Source organism: Chanodichthys erythropterus, chromosome 5 (assembly GCF_024489055.1).
Source record: "Chanodichthys erythropterus isolate Z2021 chromosome 5, ASM2448905v1, whole genome shotgun sequence".
NCBI lineage: Eukaryota > Metazoa > Chordata > Actinopteri > Cypriniformes > Xenocyprididae > Chanodichthys > Chanodichthys erythropterus.
Genome location: NC_090225.1, coordinates 5348500 through 5375848, shown reverse-complemented (window position 1 = coordinate 5375848; position 27349 = coordinate 5348500). Strand labels below are relative to the sequence as shown.

The following is a 27349-nucleotide window of genomic DNA, read 5'->3' as shown; positions in this document are numbered from 1 at the left end:
GGTTTGACTGATTATCTGCAGAACAACTGTGAAACAAACTAACAACACAAGGTATTTAATAGAAACATGCTGTATATGCATTTCCAGTGATGCTTTGTTTCTGTGCACTGATGTGCCATATGATTTAAGCACAAAACACATGCAAATTATAACTGCTTTATTCCTACTATACTTAACACACCAGCCCCAATGCCATAGTAATCAAGTAAAGGCTGTGCTTCATTGTCACCCACGGCAACAGCTCCACAACAGGAAAACTAATATGACCCCCTGCGGCAAGACGATCACATGGGAGCCTTTTTAAACAGAGCAGCATTAACAGCCTAGCTAGAACCAAATGTCAGATTTATCAGGACATTAGCCCAGGAAGGCAAAATATAAACACTAAACAGTGTAAAGTCCACTGTGTACAGGAGCAACATGACTGTACATAGTATATTAACACTTAATTCAAATACAATCTGAAATCAAACACATTTCTAAACTTTTGCCTGTTCTATTTTGCTCTTGTTAAGGACATATTGTGATTATGAGTATTAAAACCCCTAATCAAAAGACATTCGCTTAATTATAAAAGACAAACATAGTTCAATAATAACTATATTTCAAGCTAACCATTAACTGAGAGCTGCACTAATGCACTAATAAAAAAAATGACGTACATGGGTTACAACACAGGACACAGGTTGGAAACTGACATATGTAAAGTAGCCTGAGAAATCGCAACTGCGATTTAGTGGTTTTAGAAATACAAATTCGCAGAAACCTTGTAGCTGTGACACATTAACATGCAAATCCAAATGGCTGTATTTGGAGAACCCAAAGTTTGTTTCATTTGACACATCCAATTAAGGTTTTAAGCCACACCTCTGAACTATTTGAGGAACAAGCCAGTGTTGGGATCAAGAAACTGTCAAAAATTAATAATCTGGGTCAAGTCACCACACAGCTGATATATATATCTATATATATACACACACTGAATACATATATGCAATATGCCATGATCCACTGATAGCAGATATCAGCCACCAAACCAAACAGTTTAAAGTACAATCTGACGTATTTTACAGCTATAGATTGTGTGTATTATATGTATACTTTTTATTCTCATGTTCAGAATGTTTCATGCTTTTACCTGTCATACACATCACATAAGCAGTTATTGACCTTTTGGTCAGACTTTCTCCGCCGTTGGTCCTCCCAAAGGTCTTTAACGGCAGTTATGGACATCACGAAGACAATAGGAATGATAGAGATCTCTGGCTGGAATGCGTTTACAATAGGCACAAAGTTCAATGCACCCAAGAAGACAAAGTATACGTTGGCAAAACGATGAAGTTGCTCGAAAAGATTCTTAGGGATGAAGGACAGGAAGGTGTACTTGGTCGTCTGGACCTTATTCCTGCAGTACGACTGCTGTAATTCCTTTACCTCTTCATCTTCAGTCCAACTTGGCATGACAAGCCTTCTGTTTTTGGCCAGATCTTTTGCCGTGCCACCTTGATCCATGTCCAACTGCTGAATCATGGCAGCCGGACTCCTCTGCTCCTGGAAGACAGTCTGTAAGAACGGTCCAGCCAATTCAGGCAGTTTCTCTATCCGCAGCATGTCCAACAGGTCTCACCGTCACTAGTTAAATTCATGTCTATGTCATTCTGTTCAAGCAAAATTTTGACACCTGAGAAGTGTTATGCTCTTTTGTTTCAAGAGTAGTGTGTGTGGCTCAGAAACCTGTAATGATCTATAACGTATAGACCGGGCTGCTCCTTATCCAGGAAACACTCCCAGGCATCATAAACAAACTAGACGTAGAGTTTTTTATGACTCGGAGGCAGACAAAACCGAAGGCTGGTAAATAAGCGACAAGTTTGCAGTGTGACGTTTATCTCGGACAGAGAACACAAGCAATACTATCTATCATCCTGAGCCTTGGACTTTTGAAGCCCAGATGGTTATTATAATTACTATAAAACTTGAGTACTGCATTCAATTACAACCATTACTTTATCAGTGCTATTTTGATAGATATGTGAGATATGATATATTTTTAGTATTGTATAGTGGCCATAGTCAAACATAGAGAGAAGGAAAGCATGCTGTCCTGTGTCAGATGACTTGAGCACTGGCTCAGGGAGTGGGAGGGGCTTAACCGTAACATCACAGTCTTTCACAACTACATTTGAAGTTCACATCAAGACACTAGAGCTCATATCTCTTCGAGGAAATACTGAAGCATTGTTTTGGAAAAAGATCCTTTATTAGATCATTTCTTTTCATAGAAGACTGTGTAGAGGGAGGATAAGGAACATAAGAGAATCATTAATTCTACTGGCTAAAGTCCTTCAGAGCATAGAAGGAAGTTTTGCACATTATGAGAATTATGCAATTATTTCTTGGAAATCAGCCCTTCATCTCAGTGTTTGAATAGTGAATCTGTGTCAACAATTAAGCCTTTTTAATGATAATAGTTGGGAGCTCCACGTTTATGGTAAAAAATAAGTAATTTTTAATACTTATTAGACAATTTAAAAGCTGTTAGTCATCTAAGCTGACAGTTATCTGCCAATGTCTAGTCTTGCATAGCCAGACCTTCAGAGGGTTTGGACTCCATCGCAGCTTTTATTGGCCAAGGATTGCCCAGAGGCCGTCTGACTGACATGTAAAGCTACCAATCACAGTTGGTTGTCCCGTATCATGGTTAGGAGCGTGAGAACGTAACGACGATGTCCCTACAATAACAGACCGGTCTTGGACGTCTTTTTAAAGAGTCTATGCCACAAACTTTACATGCTTCACATTAGTGTTCTCAAAAATATCGATATTTTTGTTATGTATCAATAGATACTTAAATATCTGAAAGTGTTCCAATACGCCTTTTCTGCAGTATCGATACACCAATAGCAGCTGCGCATTCTCGCTCTCTCTTCTCTTTGGCCCTGTCCCAAATGGCACCCTAAACACTTGCGTTCTTTCTAAAAGTCCGTACTTTCGTGACGTAACACCGCTTTGACTGTCGGGAAGAAGTCTGCCGTGGAGCTCGCACCAGTGCGCACGCATATCGGCCGCAAAATTGACACGCACCCGCCTCCTCAGGTTTGTGAGCTTCAGGGCACACACAGAAGTCTTCTCATTGGCTGCATCTGGAAACTTAAAAATGCTGCCTTCGAAGAACACATTCCAAAGTAGGGCTGCGTCCGAAAACTGGAAAATGCTGCCTTCTGAGGACAAATTTCAAGGTAGGAAGGCACTTCCAAATCCAATGTTAGCTTCACTTCCTGTCTCATGAGATACCTCCCTCAGATCGATTTTTGAAGGAAGCATAGATGTATCCTTAGCTGCCTTTGATATCCCACAATCCTGTGCTTTCCATTCTGTGACAGTTGAGCTAGAAAAATAAAGATGGTGTCCGAATTGCATTTGCTGCTCAGTTTGTATATAAATGTACAATTTTGACCAACATATTTCAATTTTGATATCATTTCTATCGAGAAATTACTACTGTAGTAATTATTTGTTTAGTTCTCACCAAAGCTCGCACTATTTTGCTGTAGATCATTAAACCATTACGCTGCCTCAGAAGTCTGTCCGAAATCAATTTCATGAGGTGCCTTCATGCACAAACACTGCCGTACAAGTCATTCTCTTATAAGGCAGCAAGGCAGCAAGACAGCTACCTAGGTTTTCGGACGCAGCCTAGGAAAGCATCAAGGCACATGCCTTCCTTTCGTGACAGTTTAGCAAGTAAATGAAAAATGTCGTCTGAAAGTTGCGGTTTCTGGTCAGTTTGTGCATAAATGGACATTCCAATTGTGATGTCATTTCTAGCAAGAAATTACTTTTGCAGTTATTCAATATTTGTTTAGTTCTCGCCAAAGCTCACGCTATTTTGCTGTAGATCATTAAACTGTTACGCTGCCTCAGAAGTCTGTCCGAAATCAGTTTCGTGAGGTACCTTTGTGCGCAAATGCAAAGCTCTTCCAGTTTCCCTTTTTGAATGATGAATACAGACTACTGCCTCCTGCTGGTATGAAGAGTTATTCCTCTCATGCAGGTGCAGAACGTACATGCTAGTTGGCTGCCGGCTGTAGACTTTGTGGTGTGTTCAAAGCGGCACTGTGAGCAGATACCCCAATTTGTTTTAGTCACCACTAAGTTCTTTTGTGTGTCTTTAAGCATTTAAGCTAAACTTAGCTATAGTTCAATTGATTTCTAACATGGGGATTCTGAAGATTTTCTACACATTTTAATCTATTGTGAAGACATCATCAACATGACAGCCAGTGCCACAGTTCCTTAACAGACCGTCCATACCGGCGTGATGAATACGATCCTCAACTGGACACGACCACAACGCAGCCCTGAAGTATCAGCAGATTTCGAGTCAACTGGATCATCCATTGTGAAGGCCTCATCGACATGACAGCCAATAGCACAGTTCCTCAACTGACTGTCCATACCGACGTGATAAATACAATCCTCAACTGGATGGAACTGAAATAAATACTTTGATTGTTGCGATCCTATCAGACTTATGATAGCAACCTGATTGTAACAAAGCACTGTTCTCCAGAGGAGAACTGGCCCCCCGACTAAGCCTGGTTTCTCCCAATTTTTTTTTTCTCTCCATTTTAACACCTATTTGCCACTTGTTTGCCACCTGATGTCACCTGATGGAGTTTGGGTTCCTTGCCGCTGTCGCCTTTGGCTTGCTTAGTTGGGGACACTTGACATTTGATATTCAATAGTATTCTTGACATTTATTCAACAGTGCTTTGATCTGCCTGCATTGACACTATTATTTAAGAGCTGCTGTGCTGCCAAAATTATGTACCAGTTATCAATGTAAAGCTGCTTTGACACAATCTGCATAGTAAAAAGCGCTATATAAATAAAGGTGACTTGACTTTTTAATCTTGCAAGCTTCCTGCTTCGTCTTGTTTCATCCAACCGTCACTTGGTGGGTCAGGTTTCTAAAAACTGGCTAGACTGCATTGTTGTGTACATATGGATGGTCAAAAGTTATTAGTTTCTGTTGTCAAAAAAAATGTAAAAAGATTTCAGAATGAGCCATTTTTACAGCTCTGCTTTAATAAAAGGACTTAAATGCTGGTGAAGAAAATTTGGGCTGAAAGTTAGAATGTTTTCAAGGTACAATGAAGTCCTTTATCTCAAAAAATTAAGGAAAAATGTGTTCCTCATGATATAATCCCTTTAATATGCCACTGTCACAAGATCCAGAACAAAGCAGAGGCCATCGCATTTTAATATATATATATTATATATATATATATATATATATATATATATATATATATATATATATATATATATATATATATATATATATATATATATATATATATATATATATATATATATATATATTCATCGCTTCATTCTGAATGGATTGTCGTGAGAATAGCAAAATGGTGTTTGAGTGGTCTCACAATGTTGTAAATGTTGACTGTATAAATTAAGTTATAAATTACTTTGTAATTAAAATAACCTTTGCATTGGCAGGTCAGTTTGCATTATTTTTTGTCAGTGAGGAAAATAAAGTAATTTTTAATTGCAATGTGGAAAAAGTTAACAGACTGTGGTCTTGCAATTTGTTCACTCGATTTAACAAACATTGTGTATCAGTCTATGGGCCTCTCAGTTCTTAATCCGTCCTTACCTGGGAGTACACAAGCTACACTCACTTTGCATTTACCTTGAATTAGGGCATCAAAATGGCTTTTTAACTGATTTGATATGGGGAAATAATAAGGAAATAATCAAATTTCCAGGAAAGGAAGTTACAAAACTCATCCAAACCCCCCCCACACTGACACTGACAACACTTGCACAGTCATATCATACTGACCCCACCAGATAAATAGGGATGAACACATACCTGCTGTAGACATGCGTCAGTATGTTGTTTATTCTCTTGTCGTAGCGGTAACGTCTGTAATCCTCCATGGCATCTTTGAAGGCAATCACGGTGAGCACCACAGCTAGGGGAATCATGGTAATCTCCTTCTGAAATGCTTCCACCACTGGGACCCAATTCAGCAACACCAAGAACAGGAAGTACAGATTTGCTGCTCTGTTGAAAGAACCCACGTTTTAGTAACACACAAGTACAAACACAAAATAAAATCATTTAGAGGACACATGATATATTCAGCTCAACATCTGACCTGTGAAACTGCTGGAACAGATTCATGGGTATGAAAGTGAGGAGCGTATACTTGGTGGTCCGGATGCTGTTGTCTTGAAAGCCCTTGGAGAAGCTGTGGTACTCTGCATGGTGTGGACCACATCGTGATACCACCACTCTTCTCTTTTCACTGAGCCGCTGAACCAGAGGGTCTTGAGCATCTAGACTGCTCTTAGGTGGAAGAGATGAAGGAGGAGAGTACCAGCCCCTCCTCCTGTCTGTGGATATCAGCTGCAGACATCTGTGCCGAACCCAGTGGAGCCGCTCCATGAGGACGACAGCAAGGCAAAATGGCGAGGTCCCTGTCTGCACTACAAAAAGCCCTCGTCCTGAACACACATAAACACACAACAAAAATGACTATAAATCCACAGAGTATTCTCCTTGCAGTCTTCCATCTCTTCTCCTTATGAAAGAATGAAACCTGTTGAACAAGCTTTGCATGGCTGAAAGGCAGAAGTTCTGCCTGTAGCGAATGCCATTTATAAGATAACCACATCCCCATAACATGGAAAGAGGAAGGAGTGTTTAATTTGTTTCAAATGAAGCAGCTTATATTTCACATAGGCCAAAATACAAGAGGTTTCACTTTTCTGAAAGGCCTATCCTGAACATAAATGACTATATAAACACACACAGTATTGCAGATCATAGATGGCCACAGATATGTTTTGTTTAAATATTTATGGAAATCTTGGAAATAAATGTAAACAAGCATGAGATGAGTACTTCTACTTCTAGCTTAACTAACAAAACTAGCATTTTATATCTCCTACCCAACATTCAGCATGCTTTGACTAAGGGGTCAGTCTGTGTCAACTCAACCAGAGGTCTCCAGCTCAAGTTTTTGATTTTGTTAATACTTTTTCTGTAGGAAGACAAACATAAGTAATTGTGAAAGCCAAAATGTTAAATGTCACAAATGTATATTTACTGTAATCCTCTATTTTGTAGAAGGGGGTGAAAATATCAGTTTCCAGCTGAGATTTGGAGCCAAATTACAGGGATGTAAAAATTACTTTAGAAAGATGGCAGCACCATTATTTTATTAATACACAGAGATTGGTAGGTCTATTAGTAAAATCTTCAGATTTTAGCAATCTTTGTTGCATTATATGCAAACGGTGACAGTTCAAAAAGTTCAAAAGTTTTTTTTGCCTCATGTTTGCATGCCTGTAACTCAAGTATAAGTAGAAGATATCCTTCTAGATAACAAGAGATAACATAAACTTTTCTTTTGGTATCTTAATTTTAAAGGCCCTCGATGGTTCAGTCCCAGAGATGTTAAAGAGATAGTTCACCCAAAAATGAAAATTTGATGTTTATCTGCTTACCCCCAGGGCATCCAAGATGTAGGTGACTTTGTTTCTTCAGTAGAACACAAATGATGATTTTTATCTCCAACCGTTGCAGTCTGTCAGTCAAATAATGCGTGTCAACGGTAACTAATCTAGAATTATGAGTAAAAAAAAAAAAACTAAGAATCTATGAGAGTAAAAAAAAAAAAAAAAACACGACAGACAAATCCAAATTAAACCCTGTGGCTCGTGACAACACATTGATGTCCTAAGACACAAAACGAAACCGTTTGTGTCTTGTTTTGTGTCTTAGGACATCAATGTGTCGTCACGAGCCGCAGGGTTTAATTTGGATTTGTCTGTTCATGTTTTTTTTTACTCTTAGATGGAGTTCCCATTGACACGCATTATACGACTGACAGACGGCAACGGTTGGAGTTAAAAATCATCATTTGTGTTCTACTGAAGAAGCAAAGTCACCTACATCTTGGATGCCCTGGGGGTAAGCAGATAAACAAATGTTCATTTTTGGGTGAACTATCCCTTTAATGTGGCTTCATGAGTAAACTGTACACATTTTTAGTGGTCAAAAACCAATTGTGGGTCACTTTGCATACAGTGGTTCCTTTTTTTTTTTTAAAGAGGAATATTTAACTTTATAACTTTGTACAGAAAAATGATTAACAAAGTCAAAAAGTTTAGCAGGGGAAGTTTCTGAAATTTAATTTGATATGGAATGACCCCAAGGCTAACCAAATCATTCTATACCAATACTGAAATAGTATCTAAAATGGTTTGCATATTTGTCTAATGTTTTGTATAATATTCAATACGGCATGCTTTTGTGTCTCATATGATTTAAAGGGATAGTTCATCCAAAAATGAAAATTTGATGTTTATCTGCTTACCCCCAGCGCATCCAAGATGTAGGTGTCTTTGTTTCTTCAGTAGAATACAAATTATGATTTTTAACTCCAACCACTGCCGTCTGTCAGTGGTATAATGCAAGTCAGCGGGAACTTGGACTATAAGAGTAAATAAAACACGACAGAGAAATCCAAATTAAACCCTGCGGCTCGTGACGACACATTGATGTCCTAAGACACGAAACGATCGGTTTGTGCGAGAAACCGAACAGTATTTATATAATTTTTTACCTCTAAAACACCACTATGTCCAACTGCATTCATCACTCGATTCGTAAGGTCTGATCGCGCTCTGACAACGGCAGTAGCCCTGTCCCAAATGGCACACTCTGGACTTGTGGGCTTCCTCAGAGTCCACACTTTGGTGATGTCATGTAGTGCAGACCTATAGGTCTTTTGGCGTGAGTCCACGAGGGCGCATTGAGAGGTATTTTTGGTACAGACTCGATCGTCATGCCGGAAATAACAGTCTGGTCTGTGCGTGAGTTTCAGATGAATTTACAGGTTTAAATATAAATACTAGGTTTACATATGACTCAGTAAAGCCCTGACATTCGGTTCTATTTATTTAATGAATCATAATGCGATCGTACTATTCAACGCGCTATTATTATGTTTGAGATATCAACCACTGGTTGATGACCATAATGTTTGTATAAACTGTAGGCAACAACGGTAAAATGTACACCTAGGTCATAAAAACCGTAATGATACCTACACTTAAATATTTTCTTCTCAGCCATGTCATAATTTGCTCTTGAGCGAAATCTCCTCCCATTCGTTGTCTGATTGGCCTTTCGCAAGGATTCCTGGGTAGTTAAAGTGTGCGGAGCCTGCATTTATGCGGGCTTCGCGGAAGACCGCTTCAAGGGTACAAAGGGGGCACTGCTGAGCACACTTCAGAGCGTTAAAATGCTGAATGGGACGGCCTACGGACTCGTAGACTCGGCGAGCACGCGCAATTTAAGTCCACGAGACCGAAAGTCCACATGAAGTGCCCCATTTGGGACAGGGCCAGTGATGTCTCGCACATATACTTCAATGAGCGCGAGACATCACTGCCGTTGTCGGAGCGCGATCAGACCTCACGAATCGAGTGATGAATGCAGTTGGACATAGTGGTGTTTTAGAGGTAAAAAATATATATAAATACCGTTCGGTTTCTCGTACAAACAGATCGTTTCGTGTCTTAGGACATCAATGTGTCGTCACGAGCCGCAGGCCGTGTTTTATTTACTCTTATAGTCCAAGTTCCTGCTGACTTGCATTATACCACTGACAGATGGCAGTGGTTGGAGTTAAAAATCATCATTTGTGTTCTACTGAAGAAACAAAGACACCTACATCTTGGATGCGCTGGGGGTAAGCAGATAAACATCAAATTTTAATTTTTTGGTGAACTATCCCTTTAATGATAATATGGAGCTAAAAAACTCCTCAATTTTATTCAAGGGCTCAAACTTTACAAAAACATGCTGATTGCTGATATTTTTATGGCTTAAAAATTAGATGACATTCTGATAGCTTGTAATGTAAGTTTTTATTACAGTATAGCAGACTACTTATTGTAAATTGCATATAAATATCAGTTGTCACTCTATATCTCCCAATTATTAGATGTTATTAAAATGCTTCATTTTATGACCAAACCTCTATGGGGGACAAAATATTTAATGCATTGCAATACAATTGAGATATGAACAAATAAACATTCCTCAGAGGCCTGTTTTATCATATCTGATGCTCACATTTTAACTATTTTTTTCTAAAAATAAATAAACAAACACATAAATACATAATAAATGTTTGGATAAACCAAAAGTGCTTCAGGCCAGTAAATGTTCATCTTGCATTATAACTATTAAAAGTTATTCTTACATTTATTTCATAAAAATCTGCAAATGACACATGCACCACAACTTTTACTTAAGTATGAACTGTCAAACAGATGGCAGAAGCTTTCAACATGTAGATCATTTAGAAATTCATGTATCAAATGTAATACTGTATGCTTCATAAACATGCAAAAACACTAGGAAGTTCGCACTGGCCTCTGAGATGACTAACGTTAGTCACATACTAGTTACACGTTTTTACACCTTAAGTATTTCTCAGGCTAGTTTCAATTTTGACACCATTTCTGTATAGACACATAACACTAAAAAACTACTGGACATTTACTGGACATCACCGTTGCAGAGGAAAAACGATATATGTAGCTGTTCAACTGAAAACAAAACAGCGGGAATATTGTCACATGATATGGGGTAAGTTGTCACAATGGAAACATCCTATTTTACGCTTTTCTGTAAAATTTAAACAGTTAAACAACTGTCAAAACAAACCAACAAATGTTGTAATCACACAACCCGAATCACGTGCTACTTATTAGACGCGAAAAGATCGTGATGCTTCCGATTTTGGTTTTAATAAAAGGGAAAAGCTCCGTTTTACACATCCGGAAACACATCCACAGACACCTATAAAGCAGGTACCATAAATGTGTATGTAACCTCGAGTGAGTACAGGTCAAAGGGAGTGTAAAATCATAAAACGCTAATGTCGGTTTTATTGCCCAAGATGTACACTTTCTTAAAGGACCCAACACATATTATAGATAACAAAGCCTTAAAACTTACCATCAAGTCGTGGACTGGCAGCATTTCAAAGTAAGTATAATCCTGTACAAATCATGCATCAGCTTTTCCGTTATTATATTTAACGGTCCACAAGTCACATTAAATATATAAACATACAGTAATCCGCTTTGGAGAACTGCATGACCCGCCTTGCGCGTGCGTGAGCATCCTGTGTGGGTGCCAGGTTTTCACTACAAAACCCGTCCAATTGCTCCTCAAAATAACATTTCAGGGGGTACCACGGTAAAAAACGCGTTCCGGGGGTAAAATTCGCTTTTTTTGGCGGGGCTCCCCTCGTAAAATTCGCATTCCATGGATGGACTAATTATCGCGTTATTTTGGGTCGATTCAACGCGCGGCAAAAGTAGCCCAAATCCGAGGGAAAACCGCGGACTTGGCAACACTGTGTGTCACCCACACTCACTCTCTAACACCCACAAGTTTCTCTCCTGCGTTTCTCTCCTTTGGCAATCTAAACAAGTACATTTTTATTTTAACGTAAAACATTTTATAACGTCATTGATTGCCAGCATTTTCAAAGGGATTTTGAGTAAAATATTTTTTCTTTTTTTAACACGTGGTAAAAGTCATTTGCTTGGGAAAATAGTCCAGTTGTGTACATTTATTTATTTTAAATAGGTGTAAATTATTTTAAATAATTGTTAATCTAATTTCAAATCTATATCACCGACAAAACGTTGCAAAACATTTTTTAAACGGAAAAGGAGGTGCGTTGAACATCCTGTTCTGATAACGCAAGTGTTGCATCTATAGCAGCTGAGAAGGCCATTCTTTGTGTTCTTTTTGAAGAACTTATTAAATCGGTATAAATACGTGATTAATACTGCAAAATACGCTCGATGTTACAGTCACTGCCATTGCCGTCCAGAATAAAAGAGAACATCCCAATCGAGTGAAGGGATTGTGGAAACTTCTAATTATTGTGGTCCAACATTTGCCTTGGAGCAATTGTGTTTATGAATTATACATTATATACAATTATACTGCAAGTGTTTAAAAATGAAAATAGCGATGGCTCTCTTGTCTCCTTGAATAAAGTAACAAACGATGTTAACTTTAAACACATTTAACAGTACATTAGCAACATGCTAACGAAACATTTAGAAAGACAATTTACAAATATCACTAAAAATATCATGATATCATAAATCATGTCAGTTATTATTGCCCCATCTGTCATTTTTCGCTTGCTTGCTTACCTGCATAAAGTCTGTTGATTCGGCTGTGCTGCTCCAGACGTTAATACTGGCTGCCCTTGTGTATAGCCTTGAACATGAGCTGGCATGTGCAAATATTGGGGGCGTACATAATAATGATCCCGACTGTTACGTAACAGTCAGTGTTATGTTTAGATTCACCTGTTCTTCAGAGGTCTTTTAAACAAATGAGATTTACATAAGGAGGAAACAATTGTGTTTGAGACTCACTGTATGACATTTCCATGTACTGAACTCTTATTCAACTATGCCAAGGTAAATTAAATTTTCAATTCTCTCTCGGGCGTTCAAGTGCAGCTCCTATCTCTTTGAATGGGGAAACATCAAATTCTCCGAAGCTGTTTGCCAAGCTTTCAGTTAAATTTCATATTTGAAATCACCAATTAAATCTGACAACAACTTCTATAATTATTTATTTATTTTTTTCTTCAAAACGCTGGAATAATGACAAAAATCCTGTATTTTTTAGGCTGGATGAAGCTAATGCGCATGCGCAGACCTAAATGCGCGTCTCTTGTATCTCATTTCGGAGGCGCGCGTCTGACTGTTTCTATAGAAACCTGAGCTTCTAACTGCCGCTGCAGTGATGCGATGACTTTACCAGTCAGTGATTGGCTCTTATTTAGAAGGCGGGACTTATTCCGCCATATTGCACATTTCACTTTCTCCAAAACAATACGAGTGACGCTTGTTATTCTATAGTCTTTGCACAAAACCATCAATGGTTGACTTTTTATTGTTGTGTTCATATTTTAATGCAGTTATCACATTTACCTAATTTTGCCAATAAACCAGTTTTATTGATTGCATTAAAGATGAAGCTATTGGGACCCTTTAAGAAATGCCATCTCTGTAATTAGACATGCACACACATTTTTTTCCCCAGCACTTTATTTTTAGAGTGATGACCAAAAACATTATTTGTTCAGCCTGCTGAGATTGTCCCCATTGTAAAACCGAATTTTTTTTTTAAATGTAGGAAATTATATCTTTATATTTATATTGGATATATCAGCCATTTCATTTAATCGTTTTTCACTTTGTTTTTGACTAAATATTAAACATTATAAAATAACTAGGTTTAAAAATAAATGTTGTCAATGTGAAGTATGAAGTACTCACAAAATATTAAGAAAAAACGTCTCGGTTACAAAGGTAACCCTCGTTCCCTGAAGGAGGGAACGGAGACGTACGTCGGACAGACCGACGAATAGGAATCTCGCTAGAGAGGCCAATCTACTTCGAGTGTAACTAAAACGAGCCAATGCACATTGGCATGCAATCACATGCATCAGCTGCTCACCTCGCAGCGCGGGTATATAATGAGCAGCAGGTGCGTTGCATCTTCAGGTTTTCGCTGAGGAGCCGAACCGGATAGGCGGCAGCATCAGCGGGGTACAGCGACTGTGGCGACGGGACGTACGTCTCCGTTCCCTCCTTCAGGGAACGAGGGTTACCTTTGTAACCGAGACGTTCCCATTCAGTCGGTCACGTTCGACGTACGTCGGACAGACCGACGAATAGGAATCCCTACCAAAGCGCCACAGGAGCTGCCCCCTTCCAGCGCTCTGTTGTAAGCCACCTGAACCCCCTTGCCTGAGGATGGTGGGACAGGGCTAACACAGAGAGAGTCGATCACTGCTGTTCCCCAAAACCCATTCAGTGAGACTATTGGATAACGCTGGGAAAGCGTACCCTTCGCTGGGAAAGGAACGCTGCGGAAGCCACATCCTTCCCCGAAGGAGTTATGTGGAGAAGTACATATGGACTAACCCTGTAGGGCTGTGCTACATATGGAAGAGCTGGGGTGACTCCAACCCGATGAAGGGTAGGTTCTCCCAGAGGGAAAGACACGGGCTTCGTTTAGGAGCAACCGTGGAACCAACCATATGGGATCCCCGTAGGGTAACACATATGGAACCCAGCCTAAACCCGGAGTATAGGCCTGGCGCCAGACGCTCCGCCACGTCGGCTGCCGAAGGGATATCGGAGGACTCGACAGGGTCTGCCTTGTAGGGACTCTCTGGAGAAAAGAAACGCATGTAGCGCAGCAAGCCGACACTAGTACCACATGGCTATCACCCGGCCCGAACTCCAGACACGATTCGTCGACCGAAATGACTGCAGGTCCCCTACCCTCTTGATGGAGGCCAATGCCCCCAGCAGCAAAGTCTTCATAGACAGAATCTTTAAGTCTGCTGACAGCAAAGGCTCAAAGGGAGCAATCTGAAGTGCTCTCAGCACCAGAGTGAGGTCCCAAGAGGGTATGGAGAGGGGACGAGAAGGATTTAACCGTCTCGCCCCCCTAAGGAACCTGATGACCAGGTCGTGCTGACCAACAGATTTGCCATCTAAGTGGTCATGGTAAGCGGATATAGCAGCAGTATGGACTTTGAGGGTGGAGGGGGGACAGCCTACGCTCCAACCCTACTGCAAGAAGGAAAGCACGACTCTGATCGAGCATCTTCGGGGGTCTTCCCAGCGAGAAGAGCACCACTCGACGAACAGGTTCCACTTTGAGGCGTAAGCACGTCTCGTAGACAGTGCACGTGCCGAAGTGATGGTGTTAAGTACCTCAGGGGGTAAGTCACCTAGAACCTCCGCATCCCGTCCAAGGGACCAGACATGGAGTTTCCAGAGGTCTGGACGCGGGTGCCAAAGAGTGCCCCGTCTCTGAGAAAGAAGGTCTTTCCTCAGAGGGATGGGCCAGGGAGGAGCTGTCGCGAGGAGTGAGAGTTCTGGGAACCACGTCCGGTTGGGCCAGTAAGGCGCAACTAACAAGACCTGCTCCTCGTCCTCCCTGACTTTGCACAGGGTCTGTGCAAGTAGGCTCACTGGGGGAAACGCATATTTGCGCAGGCCCTGGGGCCAGCTGTGAGCCAGTGCATCTGTCCCGAATGTCCCCTCGGTCAGAGAGTAAAACAACTGGCAGTGGGAGGTTTCTGGTGAGGCAAACAGGTCTACCTGAGCCTCTCCGAATTCTCTCCAGATCAGCTGAACCACCTGGGGGTGGAGTCGCCACTCTCCTGGCAGCGCAGCTCGTGATAGCTCGTCGGCCACACGGTTGAGCACACCGGGGACATGAATGGCGCGAAGCGACCTCAGAGGCTTCCGACTCCACAGGAGGAGATGGGGGGCGAGTTGCGACATGCGACGGGAGCGTAGACCACCTTGACGGTTGATGTACGCAACAGTCGCAGTGTCCGTACGGACCAGTACATGCTTGCCCCGTAGCAGGCCTTTGAGGCGGCTCAGAGCAAGGCGTACTGCCAGCAACTCGAGGCAGTTGATGTGCCAATGCAGATGGGGTCCCGTCCAAACCCCTGACACTGCATGCCCGTTGTACGTGGCACCCCAGCCGGTGGCAGAAGCATCTGTGAACACCACAGCATGCCGGGACACCTGTTCTAGGGGCACTCCTGCCCGAAGAAACAAGGGGTCCGACCACGGACTGAAGGTTCGGCGGCACTCCTGAGTGATTGGCACCCGGAATGTGCCGCGCTGCCACGCCCATCTCGGGACTCGGCCGTGAAGCCAGTGCTGAAGCGGTCTCATATGAAGCAGACCAAGCGGTGTTACAGCCGCAGCAGCCGCCATATGCCCCAGGAGCCTCTGAAAGAACTTCAGTGGGACCGCTGTCCTGCCATTGAATGTATTCAGGCAGTTCAACACCGACCGAGCACCTTCCTCTGTGAGGCGTGCTATCTGCTCGACCGAATCCAACTCCATACCGAGAAAAGAGATCCTCTGCACCGGGGCGAGTTTGCTCTTTTCCCAGTTGACCTGAAGCCCCAACTGGCTGAGGTGTCTGAGCACCAAATCCCTGTGTTTGCACAACTGATCCCGGGAATGTGCTAGAATGAGCCAGTCGGCGAGATAGTTGAGAACGCGAACACCCTGTTCTCTCATGGGAACAAGGGCTCCCTCCACGACTTTCGTGAAGACGCGGGGAGACAGGGCCAGCCCGAAGGGTAGGACTCTGTACTGATATGCTCGACCTTCGAACGCGAATCTCAGGAATGGCCTGTGTCGCGGAAGAATTGAAACATGGAAGTACACGTCCTTCAGGTCAATCGCTGCAAACCAATCTCGGGGACGGATGCACTCGAAAATGCGTTTCTGCGTGAGCATTTTGAATGGTAGCTTGTGGAGGCTCCGATTCAAAACTCGCAGGTCCAAGATCGGTCGTAACCCACCGCTTTTCTTGGGTACAATGAAGTAGGGTCTGTAGAACCCCGACCTCAAATCGGCTGGAGGGACCGGCTCTATCATGTCCTTCGCCAGTAGGACTGCGATCTCCGCACGCAGGACAGGGGCATCGGCATCTTTCACTGTAGTGAAGAGGACGTCCCTGAACTTGGGGGGGGAAGCCGGGCGAACTGAATCGCAAAGCCGACCCTGATGGTCCGAAGGAGCCAGCGAGACGGACTGGGGAGCGCTAACCCGGCTCGCAGAGACCATACAAGCAGGACCAAAGGGACCACTGGTGTACCCGCAGCAGGTCAGCGAGGTGGAACACAGGGACGTGGCTCGGGGGGGCTCTCTTTGTGAGGCGGCCCGAAGCGGCGTCACAGTGTGCTAGGCAACACTTACCTGGCTCCACGGATGGACAGAGGGAGCAGTCGAGGCTTTGGCTGCCCGCTGCTGTCCGCTGGCGACAGAAGAGGGGGATGAGAGTGGTGAGGTTTTTCTCCTCCCACTGCTCTCCAAACCCTCTTCAGACCTGGAAATGGAGGAACTGCTCTTTAAAATTTGGGTACCGCTGCCTCTTGGGTCAGTGGCGGAACAGAAACAAACCCAATAAAGGATTTACCACCTGGCCCTCCAGGGGTGGAAGAGCAGCCCCACCCATCTCTGGGTCGCCCGTCTCAGGGGTGATTCTCACCAACCAGTTAAACAGCTGCAGAGACGGGAGGCAAGCCAGGGGGCACTTCTGGACCACGGAGGTGGACATCGTCTGGCTGAGGGCCTGCGCCATGACTTTGATCACGGTTAGTCAACAAGCGCAGCTCAACCCCAGCACAGAACTACCCTCATGCAAAAAGAGTGCCTTGGCCTCACATGCAGGGTGGGTATGGTCTGTGTACAGCCACCCCACCCAAGAGGGTAGTGAGAGAGGAAAAACTTATGCAGATTGGCACCTTTGGCATTCCATATTCATGGCACCAATATACCCCCATACTGCCAAGTTTTCCATGCACATCTGGAAGACCCAGGAAAGCATGGCTGTAAACTCTGAATCTGAGTCAGCATAAGCACACACCATTACAGTGGGCAGCGTCACCCTCATTTCCAGAGCATAACAGCACTCTCTCCGATGCTGCAATCGACGTCTGTCCCTTAGCTGGAGCTCTGAATGAAATGCTAGGTTCCCCTATAAAAAGGACCAGCAATCCAATCCAGAAACTGCACAGCTTGCAATGCGCTAGAGAGGGAGGGGCCCTAGGGGGTTGGTTCCCCAAAGGAACCCCTCAACCTCATGTCACCCAAGCCATATCAGCAAAGTAGACCTCTTCTGGTGCACCAGAGAGGGCGCTACAATGGAGATTACGCAAGGGAACGAGCGCTGGGTTGCCGTGACAACCCGCGCTGCAGCCCGGCAGCTCGACGGCACACGACACGCAGAGGAGCGAGAGGTTTGCTCTCGTTGATCTCCACGGTCTCCCAGAGTGTCGGGCAGACCCGCGGCTGTGCTTTTACACACAAGCGGCAGCTGGCCAACAACAGAGGGGACTCAAGCTTCCCGGAGAAAGAAGAGTCACGACCGGCGTGTTCTCATATGAAAACATGAACACCCACGAACATCATTTCAGCACGCGCCCAGACATGCGAAACGGTGATCGTGGCCGTCAGGGAGGACAGGAACGATCGCATCCAGAAACACAAGTAGGATGTCGTCTTTAAAAAGACGCGAATCTACTTGTGTAAGCTCTTTCAGGGACTTTACTCTTTTAGAAGTGCTGAAGCACACAGGGGAACGGCCACCGCAACACAGACAGGGATTGTGTGCAGCCTGTCATGTGCTTTCTCTCTCTTTGAAGGCGCTCACTCTTACCAGCCGTAAAAACGGCTTTTCAGCGCTCAAAAGCGCACCGTACCGGCCGTGAGAACAGCCTTCTGACGCTGTCAAACAGCTATTTGCTCAAAAACGGCAAACGAAACAAAAACAGAAAAAGAGAGGACTTCGACCCCGCTGCTGTGCTGTTCGCCCGCACTCGGAAAAAAAGAGAAGTTCAACCAAAAAGCTTGACTCGTCTTCTAGCAGACACTCGCTTGCAGAGAACAGGAACAAACACCGTTCGGCTCCGAAGCAAAAAGCTGAAGATGCAACGCAGCTGCTGCTCATTATATACCCGCACTGCGAGGCGAGCAGCTGATGCATGTGATTGCATGCCAATGTGCATTGGCTCGTTTTAGTTACACTCGAAGTAGATTGGCCTCTCTAGCGAGATTCCTATTCGTCGGTCTGTCCGACGTACGTCGAACCTGACCGACTGAATGGGAACTACATTTTTTTGCATATAGTCCAATCCGCGGGAAAACCGCGGACTTGGCAACACTTTGTGTCACCCACACTCACTCTCTACAACACCACAAGTTTATCTCCTAAGGAAATCTAAACAAGTACAACATTTTTATTTTAACGTAAACATTTTATATCGTAATTGATTACCAGCATTTTCAAAGGTATTTTGAGTAAAATATTTTTTCCTTTTTTTAAGGCGTGGTAAAAGTTTGTCCGAAACCTGTCATTTGCTTGGGAAAAATAGTCCAGTTATGTACATTTCTTTATTTTAAATAGGTGTAAATTATTTTAAATAAATGTTAATCTAATTTCAAATCTACATCTATACATCTAAACAGTTAATGTACTTTTATGAACTTTTATTTTGAAATTTTGTAAACGACTATTTCCGGGTTCGTTCAAGTTGACAATAATGTATAAATATGACAAGAGTGAAATAGTTCTTTGTTCTTTAACATAAATTAATAATCATTAATAAATCCCAGAGTATAAGCAACAACGTGTGGCGCAACATCTTGAAGACAGACGCGACAGAAGACGAAGTCACGTGACATTTGATCAGCTGACATCGTCGACTCTGAGGAAGACGACTTACAGCATAATGATAAAATTGCTCGACAAATTGCCGTCTGAAGAATGTCCTAAAGTAAGTATATAATGCATTTATAATGCTGTTTATGAAATTTTATAAATGGATATACAGTTGTACTGATCTCACACCAGTAGCACACGCCATCAGCTTGAGATCAGCGCGTGGCAGGTTTTGGCTTGTGAATTGTTTTGTTTGTTTACCTTAAAAACATACAGTTGGCATCACATACTTCACAAAACGATTATGCTATCTATTTGAAAATGCGATAACTATCTTCTGTCATCAATATATTCAACGATTGCGAAAGATTCTTGCAGCATTTCAACGAGACAAACGTACATTAAGTACGATTATGATATTATAAGGGTAGTTGTAATACTTTTCAATCTAAGCTGATGTTTATCTACCAACGTATAGATCAGGGATGGCCAACCTTTACTTGCCGTAATGTTTTGTGCCATTTAAAAATGATTTGAATATTTTATTTAACGTATATTGATTAACTCCACTTTAAATGATATTATTTCATATATTTATTATTAGTGGGCTATTTTTCCCCTCTTTATTGTGTTTGTGTGTAACAATTATGTCTGTTTGTTATTTAAAGACGTTTAATAAAGGTTTTTTTTTAAAAAAAAAAACACAAGGTACTCCCTAAAATAAAATGTATATAGTGTCTTCAATTAATAACATTAACTTTAACAAATATTATAATGTATGTTTAATGATTGTTTTATGCTAGTATCAGCCGTGTTGAATTTTTTTTTTTTTTTTGCTTTGGTTCATAAATTTTAACCACATTTACAAATATATAGTATATTTTTGTGATGTCAAAGACCACATTTACATATATATCTAGTGTCTGAAATTATTCAGACACTAGAGATATATAATATATATATATTTTTTTTTTTACTAGTGATTGCAGGACACTATAGTTAATTTATGTAAGTGAGGATTGCAAAATAAAGTAAACTGTGACATATTATAACCAAAAATTCTTCATACAGTGGACCACCAGTCAAATTGGAGACCAAATGTTACTCAGACACTTTGACCTGACCATGTTTTGCATAAGTGTTATCTGACATAATTTATTTTTTCTGACAGTTTAACTCTGAGATCTTGTCATTTTATTACCATTTTTTTTAATAGTGAATAAACTTTATCAATTAATGAAATGTTCAAGGTGTCCCAAAATAAATTTTGGGTTGACTGTAAGTCCACAGACCCCTTGCAGTACCTTCTTCATTCTAGATGGAAACTCCTTATACAGAATAATCTCTGTTTATCAACTTGACTTTGAACCCTGAATACTTCAGTTCCTTATTTCCGTTGTAAGCTCATACACAGGGTGGTGGATGGGGTGTGCGGGCGGAGCGGTCCGAGGCGAACAGATTACGGTGAACGGTGGAGTCTGGCAGAATGGGTGGAGTTAATGAACACCCTCTCCTCTCTCATCCGCTTTGCTGTAGGAAGGGGCTGCTCAGATCAAGAGGTGAGTAGACAGACCTATAAACATGTCTAACTGTGTACAGAATCATAAAAAATAGATTTATTGGTTGACTAAACATCTGATTCATTATTTTGTGCACGTCTGAAGATCCAGGAGGTGCTGAGTGATTTGGACACAGCACGGGCTGAGGCTGTTCTCCAGTGTGTGCGGTCCAGGTTTGATGAGATCAGACGTGCTTTGGTGGACAGAACCAATGCCATCTCTAGCACACAGCTACAGGACTTTAATTGGCAGTTAAAGGTGCATCAAGAACATACATCCATGCATGCATTAATCATAGTCCATTTGTAAATATTGCTTTCTTACATCCTCCCCTCTTTCCTTCCTAGCTGGCATTATCCAGTGATAAGCTGTCAGCTTTAAACACCCCTCTGCTAAATCTCAGTCTGGACCTGAAAGAGAATGGAATTCAGAGATCTGTGAACATAGAAATGAACAAAGAGGAGCTGCAAACTCTCATCAGTGCACTAGAGGCTGCTAATAAGGTAATGATTAAGGATAAGGTAATGGACTATTAAAGTGCCCCTATTATGCTAGTTTAACTCTCCTCATATTAATGCATAATGATGCATTTAAAAGTTAATGGCCAATCGGATCTTTATAAAATTTCACATTGGTATTGCAGATGAAATATAACACGGATAACATTAAACAAATATTTTCACAGGTTAAACTGATTATTAGTCACTCAAACCTCTTGCCGTCGGTCGTGCATATTTGCCATGTTTTGTAGTTTTTTAACACTTTTTACTCGTGTTTGTAGTTCTGAACTGAATCCTCATCCAAAGCGTAATGGGTTGTGGGCAATATTAGCCTTTATATTGTGCACGGATCCACATTTCGAAGATCTACCAGAAATAGTAGACCATCCGGGGACTTTTGGCATACTCCTTTCAACATTAAACGGACCATTAAACTGAGCATTGTCAACTTTCTCTGCATTTAGTTTGCTGATAAATGGCTGAAATGTAAAGTTAGCAATGCTAGAACTGATATGTTGGGTCTGTGTGTGTGTGAGTGAGGCGCCTGCGCGATCAATTGAATTTAATAAAATAAAGAAAACGAATACAACACATTAAAATAAGCGTAGCCTACACTAGCCCTACTTGATGCACAGTTTTTCTCTTTTCTTTTGTTAATCTGTTAATTATTTCAGTGAAATATATATTTCCATGTAGTCCTATTATTTTATTCTTTGTATATTATTCCGTTTTCCTCTGCATTGCAGGTGCATGATGTGAATCCTTATGTTCTGTTGATGTTGCCATTTGTGCATGCATAGTAAAATCCCTGGAAAGAAAAAAAAAAACATTTGTTGTATTTTAAGACACTCATCTATTCTAATTTAATTTTAATTTGACATTTTAATCCTGTTGTTTAATTGGTGATTGTCGGTCAGAAAAACAAACAAAAAAATGTTCTCATAACAATTCTCCACCAGATTTACTATGTTGCATACAAGTTCCCGCTGACTTTCACAACAAAACCCGCCCAACTGATCCTCAAAACTAGCCTTATTACATTTCAGGGGAGTCCCATGGTAAAAATCGTGTTCCGGGGGGTAAAATTCGCTTTTTTGGCGGGGCTCCCCTGGTAAAATTCGCATTCCAGGGACTAAATATCACGTTATTTTGGGTCAATTCAAACTGCGGACATGAAAAACAACCCACGGCAACAGTGTAAAAGTAGCCCAATTCCACGGGAAAACCACAGACTTGGCAACACTGCGCTGACTCAAAAACGTGCGCACATGAGCTGAGACCTGACTTGAGATTTGATCGTAGTCACCGCTCACGCTCATATTGATAAATGCCAAATTCTGTGTGGAGACGAGCGTATGCAGAGTTTTCTGGTGAACGATCCTTTGATAAATAAGGGCCAGTGTCTGAAACGGTTCGATCAAGGACTGTCTCTCTAAACCCCTTCTTTCTGAGAGCCTACTCTGCTATGATTGGTCAGATGGCCCAGATTAGTCTGTTAAAATACAAAACACCCATTGCTATATCTGAATTTTAGGAGACTTTCTCAGCACTTGTCAACACTAATATGAACAATAACCATTGTGTCAGTTTTACAGCATCAATTCAAGCCTGAGTCCTTATCCTTTGGAAGTTTATACATAGTGGATTTTCTTTCACAGTGCAGAAAACAGTTTCTACTTGACATGTCAACAATACAAACCAAAATCTTCCAGGTCTCAGCTGCATCTAGAGAGTTTGAGGGCGGGTCAAAGTAGACGTTATTTAGAGGCAGCCAATAGACGGGCATTATGTGTTCATGCAGGCAGTTCAGAATAGGGTTGTCAAAAGTACCGAAGCAGGCATCTATCAGTGGATCCCTGACAAATCTGCTGATAAGACACCTGCTTTCAAACACTCCCGTGTGCATCTGTGTAAGCGCTCGGTGAAGAGCATCATTGATGTCTATTTACATGTTTTTGATGATCATCGAAGTCAGTACTTTTGACAACCCTAGTTCAGAATGAGTTCTTTCTTTTAGGAGATAACTCCATTTATCGTGCACTTTGAAACTTTGCAGAACTTTCACATTCAAAACAGCTAAATGACACTACATGAAAGGTAAAAAAAAGCATAAAATGGGCACTTTATTATATAGTAGTGGCACCAACGCTTACCTCTGCTGACATTGTGTCTAATTTCAGGTGGTGCTGCAGTTGAAATGAAGATACCAACCAGTAGATTTCTTTACAAAGATGGTTCTGTGCCATCATGCTTTCAAAGAGAGAATTTCTGAAGTCTTTATTATGAGACAATGCCTGTATGCGGGCAAACAAGAACCTTCCGGACAGAACCGCGAATCTCTCAGTTTCTCTGCCTATGAGGTGTTCATAAAGAGCTCAACAGACTGAATATTATTGTTTAAGCTCCAACATTACGGACTGGAAGTTGCTTGATTAATGGTGCTAGGATTGCTTGAGGCTGAGGATTTTGCTAAAGGCCTGAGATCTTGTGTTCAATTCTCCATGAAATGCAAATGAATTTTGGTTTCACAACCCAAAAGGATGCCTTTTTTTAAATAAAGGAACTAAAAACATTAAAACCAACACATGAGTTGTGAGTTGTTCCTTTTTTGCCAAAAGACAGAACCCCCCCCTAAACATTGTTTGTGAGAACAATTAAAGGATTAATTCACTTCAGAATTAAAATTTCCTGATAATTTACTCGCCTCCATGTCATATAAGATGTTTATGTCTTTCTTTTTCTTCAGTCGAAAAGAAATTGAGGTTTTTGAGGAAAACATACCAGGACTTTTTTTCTCCATATAGTGGACTTCACCATGGTTGAAGGTCCAAATTGCAGTTTCAAAGCAGCTTTAAACGGCTCTACACGATCCAAAGTCACATGTGACGTAGGCGGAAGTACCAATCCAGTGTTTACAAAGCAAACGTGCAAAGACTAAGCCAAACGGCCTTTACAAAAAAAGGTAAAAGTTTTTCGCCCTACACCGGTTCTTCTGCCCACGTCACGTGTGACCTTTCCAATTAGGTAATGTGTGGCGCATCACTAGAGCAAGACGAGCATTTGTGGTTAAAAAGTAATTACATTTAAATTTTATTTTTGGAAAATGACCGATTGTTTCTCAAGATAAGACCCTTATTCCTCATCTGGGATCATGTAGAGCTCTTTGAAACTGACATTTGGACCTTCAACCCGTTGAACTCCTGGAATGTTTTCAACAAAAACCTTAATTTCTTTTCGACTGAAGAAAGAAAGACTTAAACATCTTGGATCACATGGGGGTGAGTAAATTATCAGGAAATTTGAATTCTGAAGTGAACTAATCCTTTAACCCTTTTTTTTATCCATTCCACTGTCCATCATGATTCTTAGACTTCCCAGCTCACAAAAAAAACAAAAAAAAAACACCTATGCCATGTGTTAATGCAACAACAATGCAATAATCAGCTCTTCACATTATTCTTAGTGAGATATTTTATTTGAATTCATTCAAAATGTCTACGATTTAAAATAAAGTATCCTTAAGTACAACTGTGGTTGCAGTCCTAGGCTTAAATACATACACTCAAATACAATCATCTGTCTCAATCTGTGACAACGCATTCTCCTTCAACACACTCCGCATCTGTACAATATTTTATCGGCCATGAATGCAATTACAGAAATCATACACGGATAATCGGATACTGTTTAAAAAATACTTTTTTTCCCCTTTTTTGGCATCTGCTGTTGTATGAGTGATATATGGCCTAAGTAAAATATGTGTTTTTACATGTGTGTGTATTTATGCTGATTCTGGCTGGAGTGTGTTTTTACAGTGCCGCTCTTGAGATCATCTTTAATTGAGAATCTTTAATGGAGTTAATTCACTCCTAGACAATTACTGAGCTGCTCATGTCCCAGTCAGATTCACAATGAAACAAAAAGTGTTACAATGCAAGCAATATATTTACATGCCAAATGCATTTTATGTATTTATAATATTATATAGAATATTAATGCAGGGCATTGGAAAAGCCCTTCAAAGTACCTTTCATTGTGATTACGTGTGGTACCCTTGAGAAATCTTTGTTCTATAGAAAAGTGGAAATCCATTCAGAATATTTCTACCCTGCTACTGTATGTTAAACCCTGTAAAATGTTCTTTTTTTTCCTTTTTTTTCTTTTCTTAAAAAGGCACAAGTTCAGCCATAGAGGAAAAATCTAATTTGTTATTAAGTCCTATCTGCCATTTTGGTGAGCTTGGATAATATATAACTCACAGTGAATATGTTTAAAGCTAAATACAAATTTGTAAGGTAAATACTTACTATCACTTACGTCACTTACTATATAAATAGTTATAACTACATCCCTAAAACAGTCCATCTCTAAAGTCATAGCTACATTTCGATTGCAATAGTGTTAGGAGTGCTAATTAAGCATAACATAATTAAGCTATATATCATTTTTAACCTCTTTAAACCTCTTGCTAATTAATCAAGTCTGGATTTTATTGGGCTTTACAGTATAAAACTGTCACTCTTTATATTAGGTGTCTTTAACTTCCGTATATACACCGATCTGGCATAACATTATGACCACCTTCCTAATATTGTGTTGATCCCACTTTTGCTGCCAAAACAGCCCTGACCTGTCGAGGCGTGGACTCCTCCCCTGAAGGTGTGCTGAGGTATCTGCACCAAGATGTTAGCAGCAGATCCTTTAAGTCCTGTAAGTTGTGAGGTGGAGCCTCCATGGATCAGACTTGTTTGTTCAGCACATCCCACAGATGCTCGATTGGATTGAGATCTGAGGAATTTGGAGGCCAAGTCAACACCTCAAACCCATTCCTGAACCATTTTTGCTTTGTGTCAGGAGCATTATCCTGCTGAAAGAGGCCACGTGATGTAAAAGAAAACGTGATTCATCAGACCAGGCCACCTTCTTCCATTGCTCCGTGGTCCAGTTCTGATGTTCACGTGTCCACTGTTGGCTCTTTCAGCGGTGGACAGGGGTCAGCATGGACACCCTGACTGGTCTGCAGCTATGCAGCTCCATACACAACAAACTGATGCTCTGTGTATTCTGACACCTTTCTATCAGAACCATTAACTTCTTGAGCAATTTGAGCTACAGCAGCTTGTCTGTTGGATCGGACCACACGGCCCAGCCTTCACTCCCCACGTGCATCAATGAGCCTCGGCCGCCCATGACCCTGTCGCCGGTTCACCACTGTTCCTTCCTTGGAGCACTTTTGATAGATCCTGACCACTGCAGACCGGGAACACCCACAAGATCTGCAGTTTTGGAGATGCTCTGACCCAATTGTCTAGCCATCACAATTTGGTCCTTGTCAAACTCGCTCAAATCCTTACGTTTGCCCAGTTTTCCTGCTTCTGACACATCAACTTTGAGGACAAAATGTTCACTTGCTGCCTAATATATCCCACCCACTAACAGATGTCATGATGAAGAGATAATCAGTGTTATTCACTTCACCTGTCAGTGCTCATGATGTTATGCCTGATCTGTATATATATATATATATATATATATATATATTTATTGTGTTCATGTTGAGGGTTAGTTGCATGTAAGTACTATATTAACTACATGTAACAAGGAAACAGTAAAATAAAGTGCTACCCAAAACACTTTTGCTTCTATTTTGTTGGGATATAGGTAAGGTTAGAGACAGGTTTGGTGGTATGGGTATGTTTATGGGTCAGGTACAGTGTAAGGGAAGGTCAACCGTGTAATTATTGATGTAATTAGATTAGATTAAATTAATTACAGCTGTAATTACATGCAGGTATTTTTTCAAATACAAGTTCAGCGTAAAAAAAAAAAACATGCATGTACACAATAAGTGCACTGTATTCAATATGATTAATTTAAATGTTAGGACACAGTAGTTAAAGACATTTAATAAAAAGTGGGCTGGA

The 27349-nt window shown here is 41.2% G+C and overlaps 2 protein-coding genes across 6 annotated transcripts in view; one reads left to right on the top strand and one right to left on the bottom strand.

Moving 5' to 3' along the window:
• The window catches only part of atp10d (ATPase phospholipid transporting 10D), a 35537-nt gene extending 24280 nt beyond the window's left edge, over positions 1–11257 (bottom strand). Inside the window, exons 1-4 of one of the 3 annotated variants that reach the window (XM_067385748.1) lie at positions 11072–11257; positions 6985–7076; positions 6189–6537; positions 5900–6094 (exon numbers count right to left, since the gene is read on the bottom strand). In XM_067385748.1, coding sequence (XP_067241849.1) covers positions 5900–6094; positions 6189–6537; positions 6985–6991 — 551 coding nt within the window. In that variant the 5' untranslated portion in view covers positions 6992–7076; positions 11072–11257. Of the gene's footprint in view, positions 1–1138; positions 1861–5899; positions 6095–6188; positions 6538–6984; positions 7077–11071 lie in introns of those variants that run through there. The other 2 variants (XM_067385749.1, XM_067385750.1) reach the window with 2 other exon arrangements.
• Positions 10424–27047, top strand: commd8 (COMM domain containing 8). Of its 3 annotated transcripts, none has more exons than XM_067385753.1 (6): positions 10424–10699; positions 19321–19481; positions 20770–20925; positions 21031–21183; positions 21273–21428; positions 26049–27047. In XM_067385753.1, exons 1-6 carry the CDS (start codon positions 10690–10692, stop codon positions 26052–26054), a joined length of 642 nt encoding a protein of 213 aa, XP_067241854.1. In that variant the 5' UTR covers positions 10424–10689; the 3' UTR covers positions 26055–27047. The 3 variants fall into 3 exon arrangements, with proteins under 3 accessions (XP_067241854.1, XP_067241853.1, XP_067241855.1); XM_067385752.1 differs by lacking the exon at positions 26049–27047 and adding an exon at positions 23606–26041 and having other exon boundaries at positions 10433–10699; XM_067385754.1 differs by lacking the exons at positions 10424–10699; positions 26049–27047 and adding exons at positions 10770–11101; positions 23606–26041.
• The last annotated feature ends 302 nt before the right edge of the window (positions 27048–27349 follow it).

Coding starts and splice junctions, on each gene's coding strand:
- commd8 (XM_067385752.1), top strand. Junction 19,482..20,769: donor CGTCTGAAGAATGTCCTAAA/GTAAGTATATAA, acceptor TTCCGTTGTAAG/CTCATACACAGGGTGGTGGA. Junction 21,184..21,272: donor ACTTTAATTGGCAGTTAAAG/GTGCATCAAGAA, acceptor TTTCCTTCCTAG/CTGGCATTATCCAGTGATAA.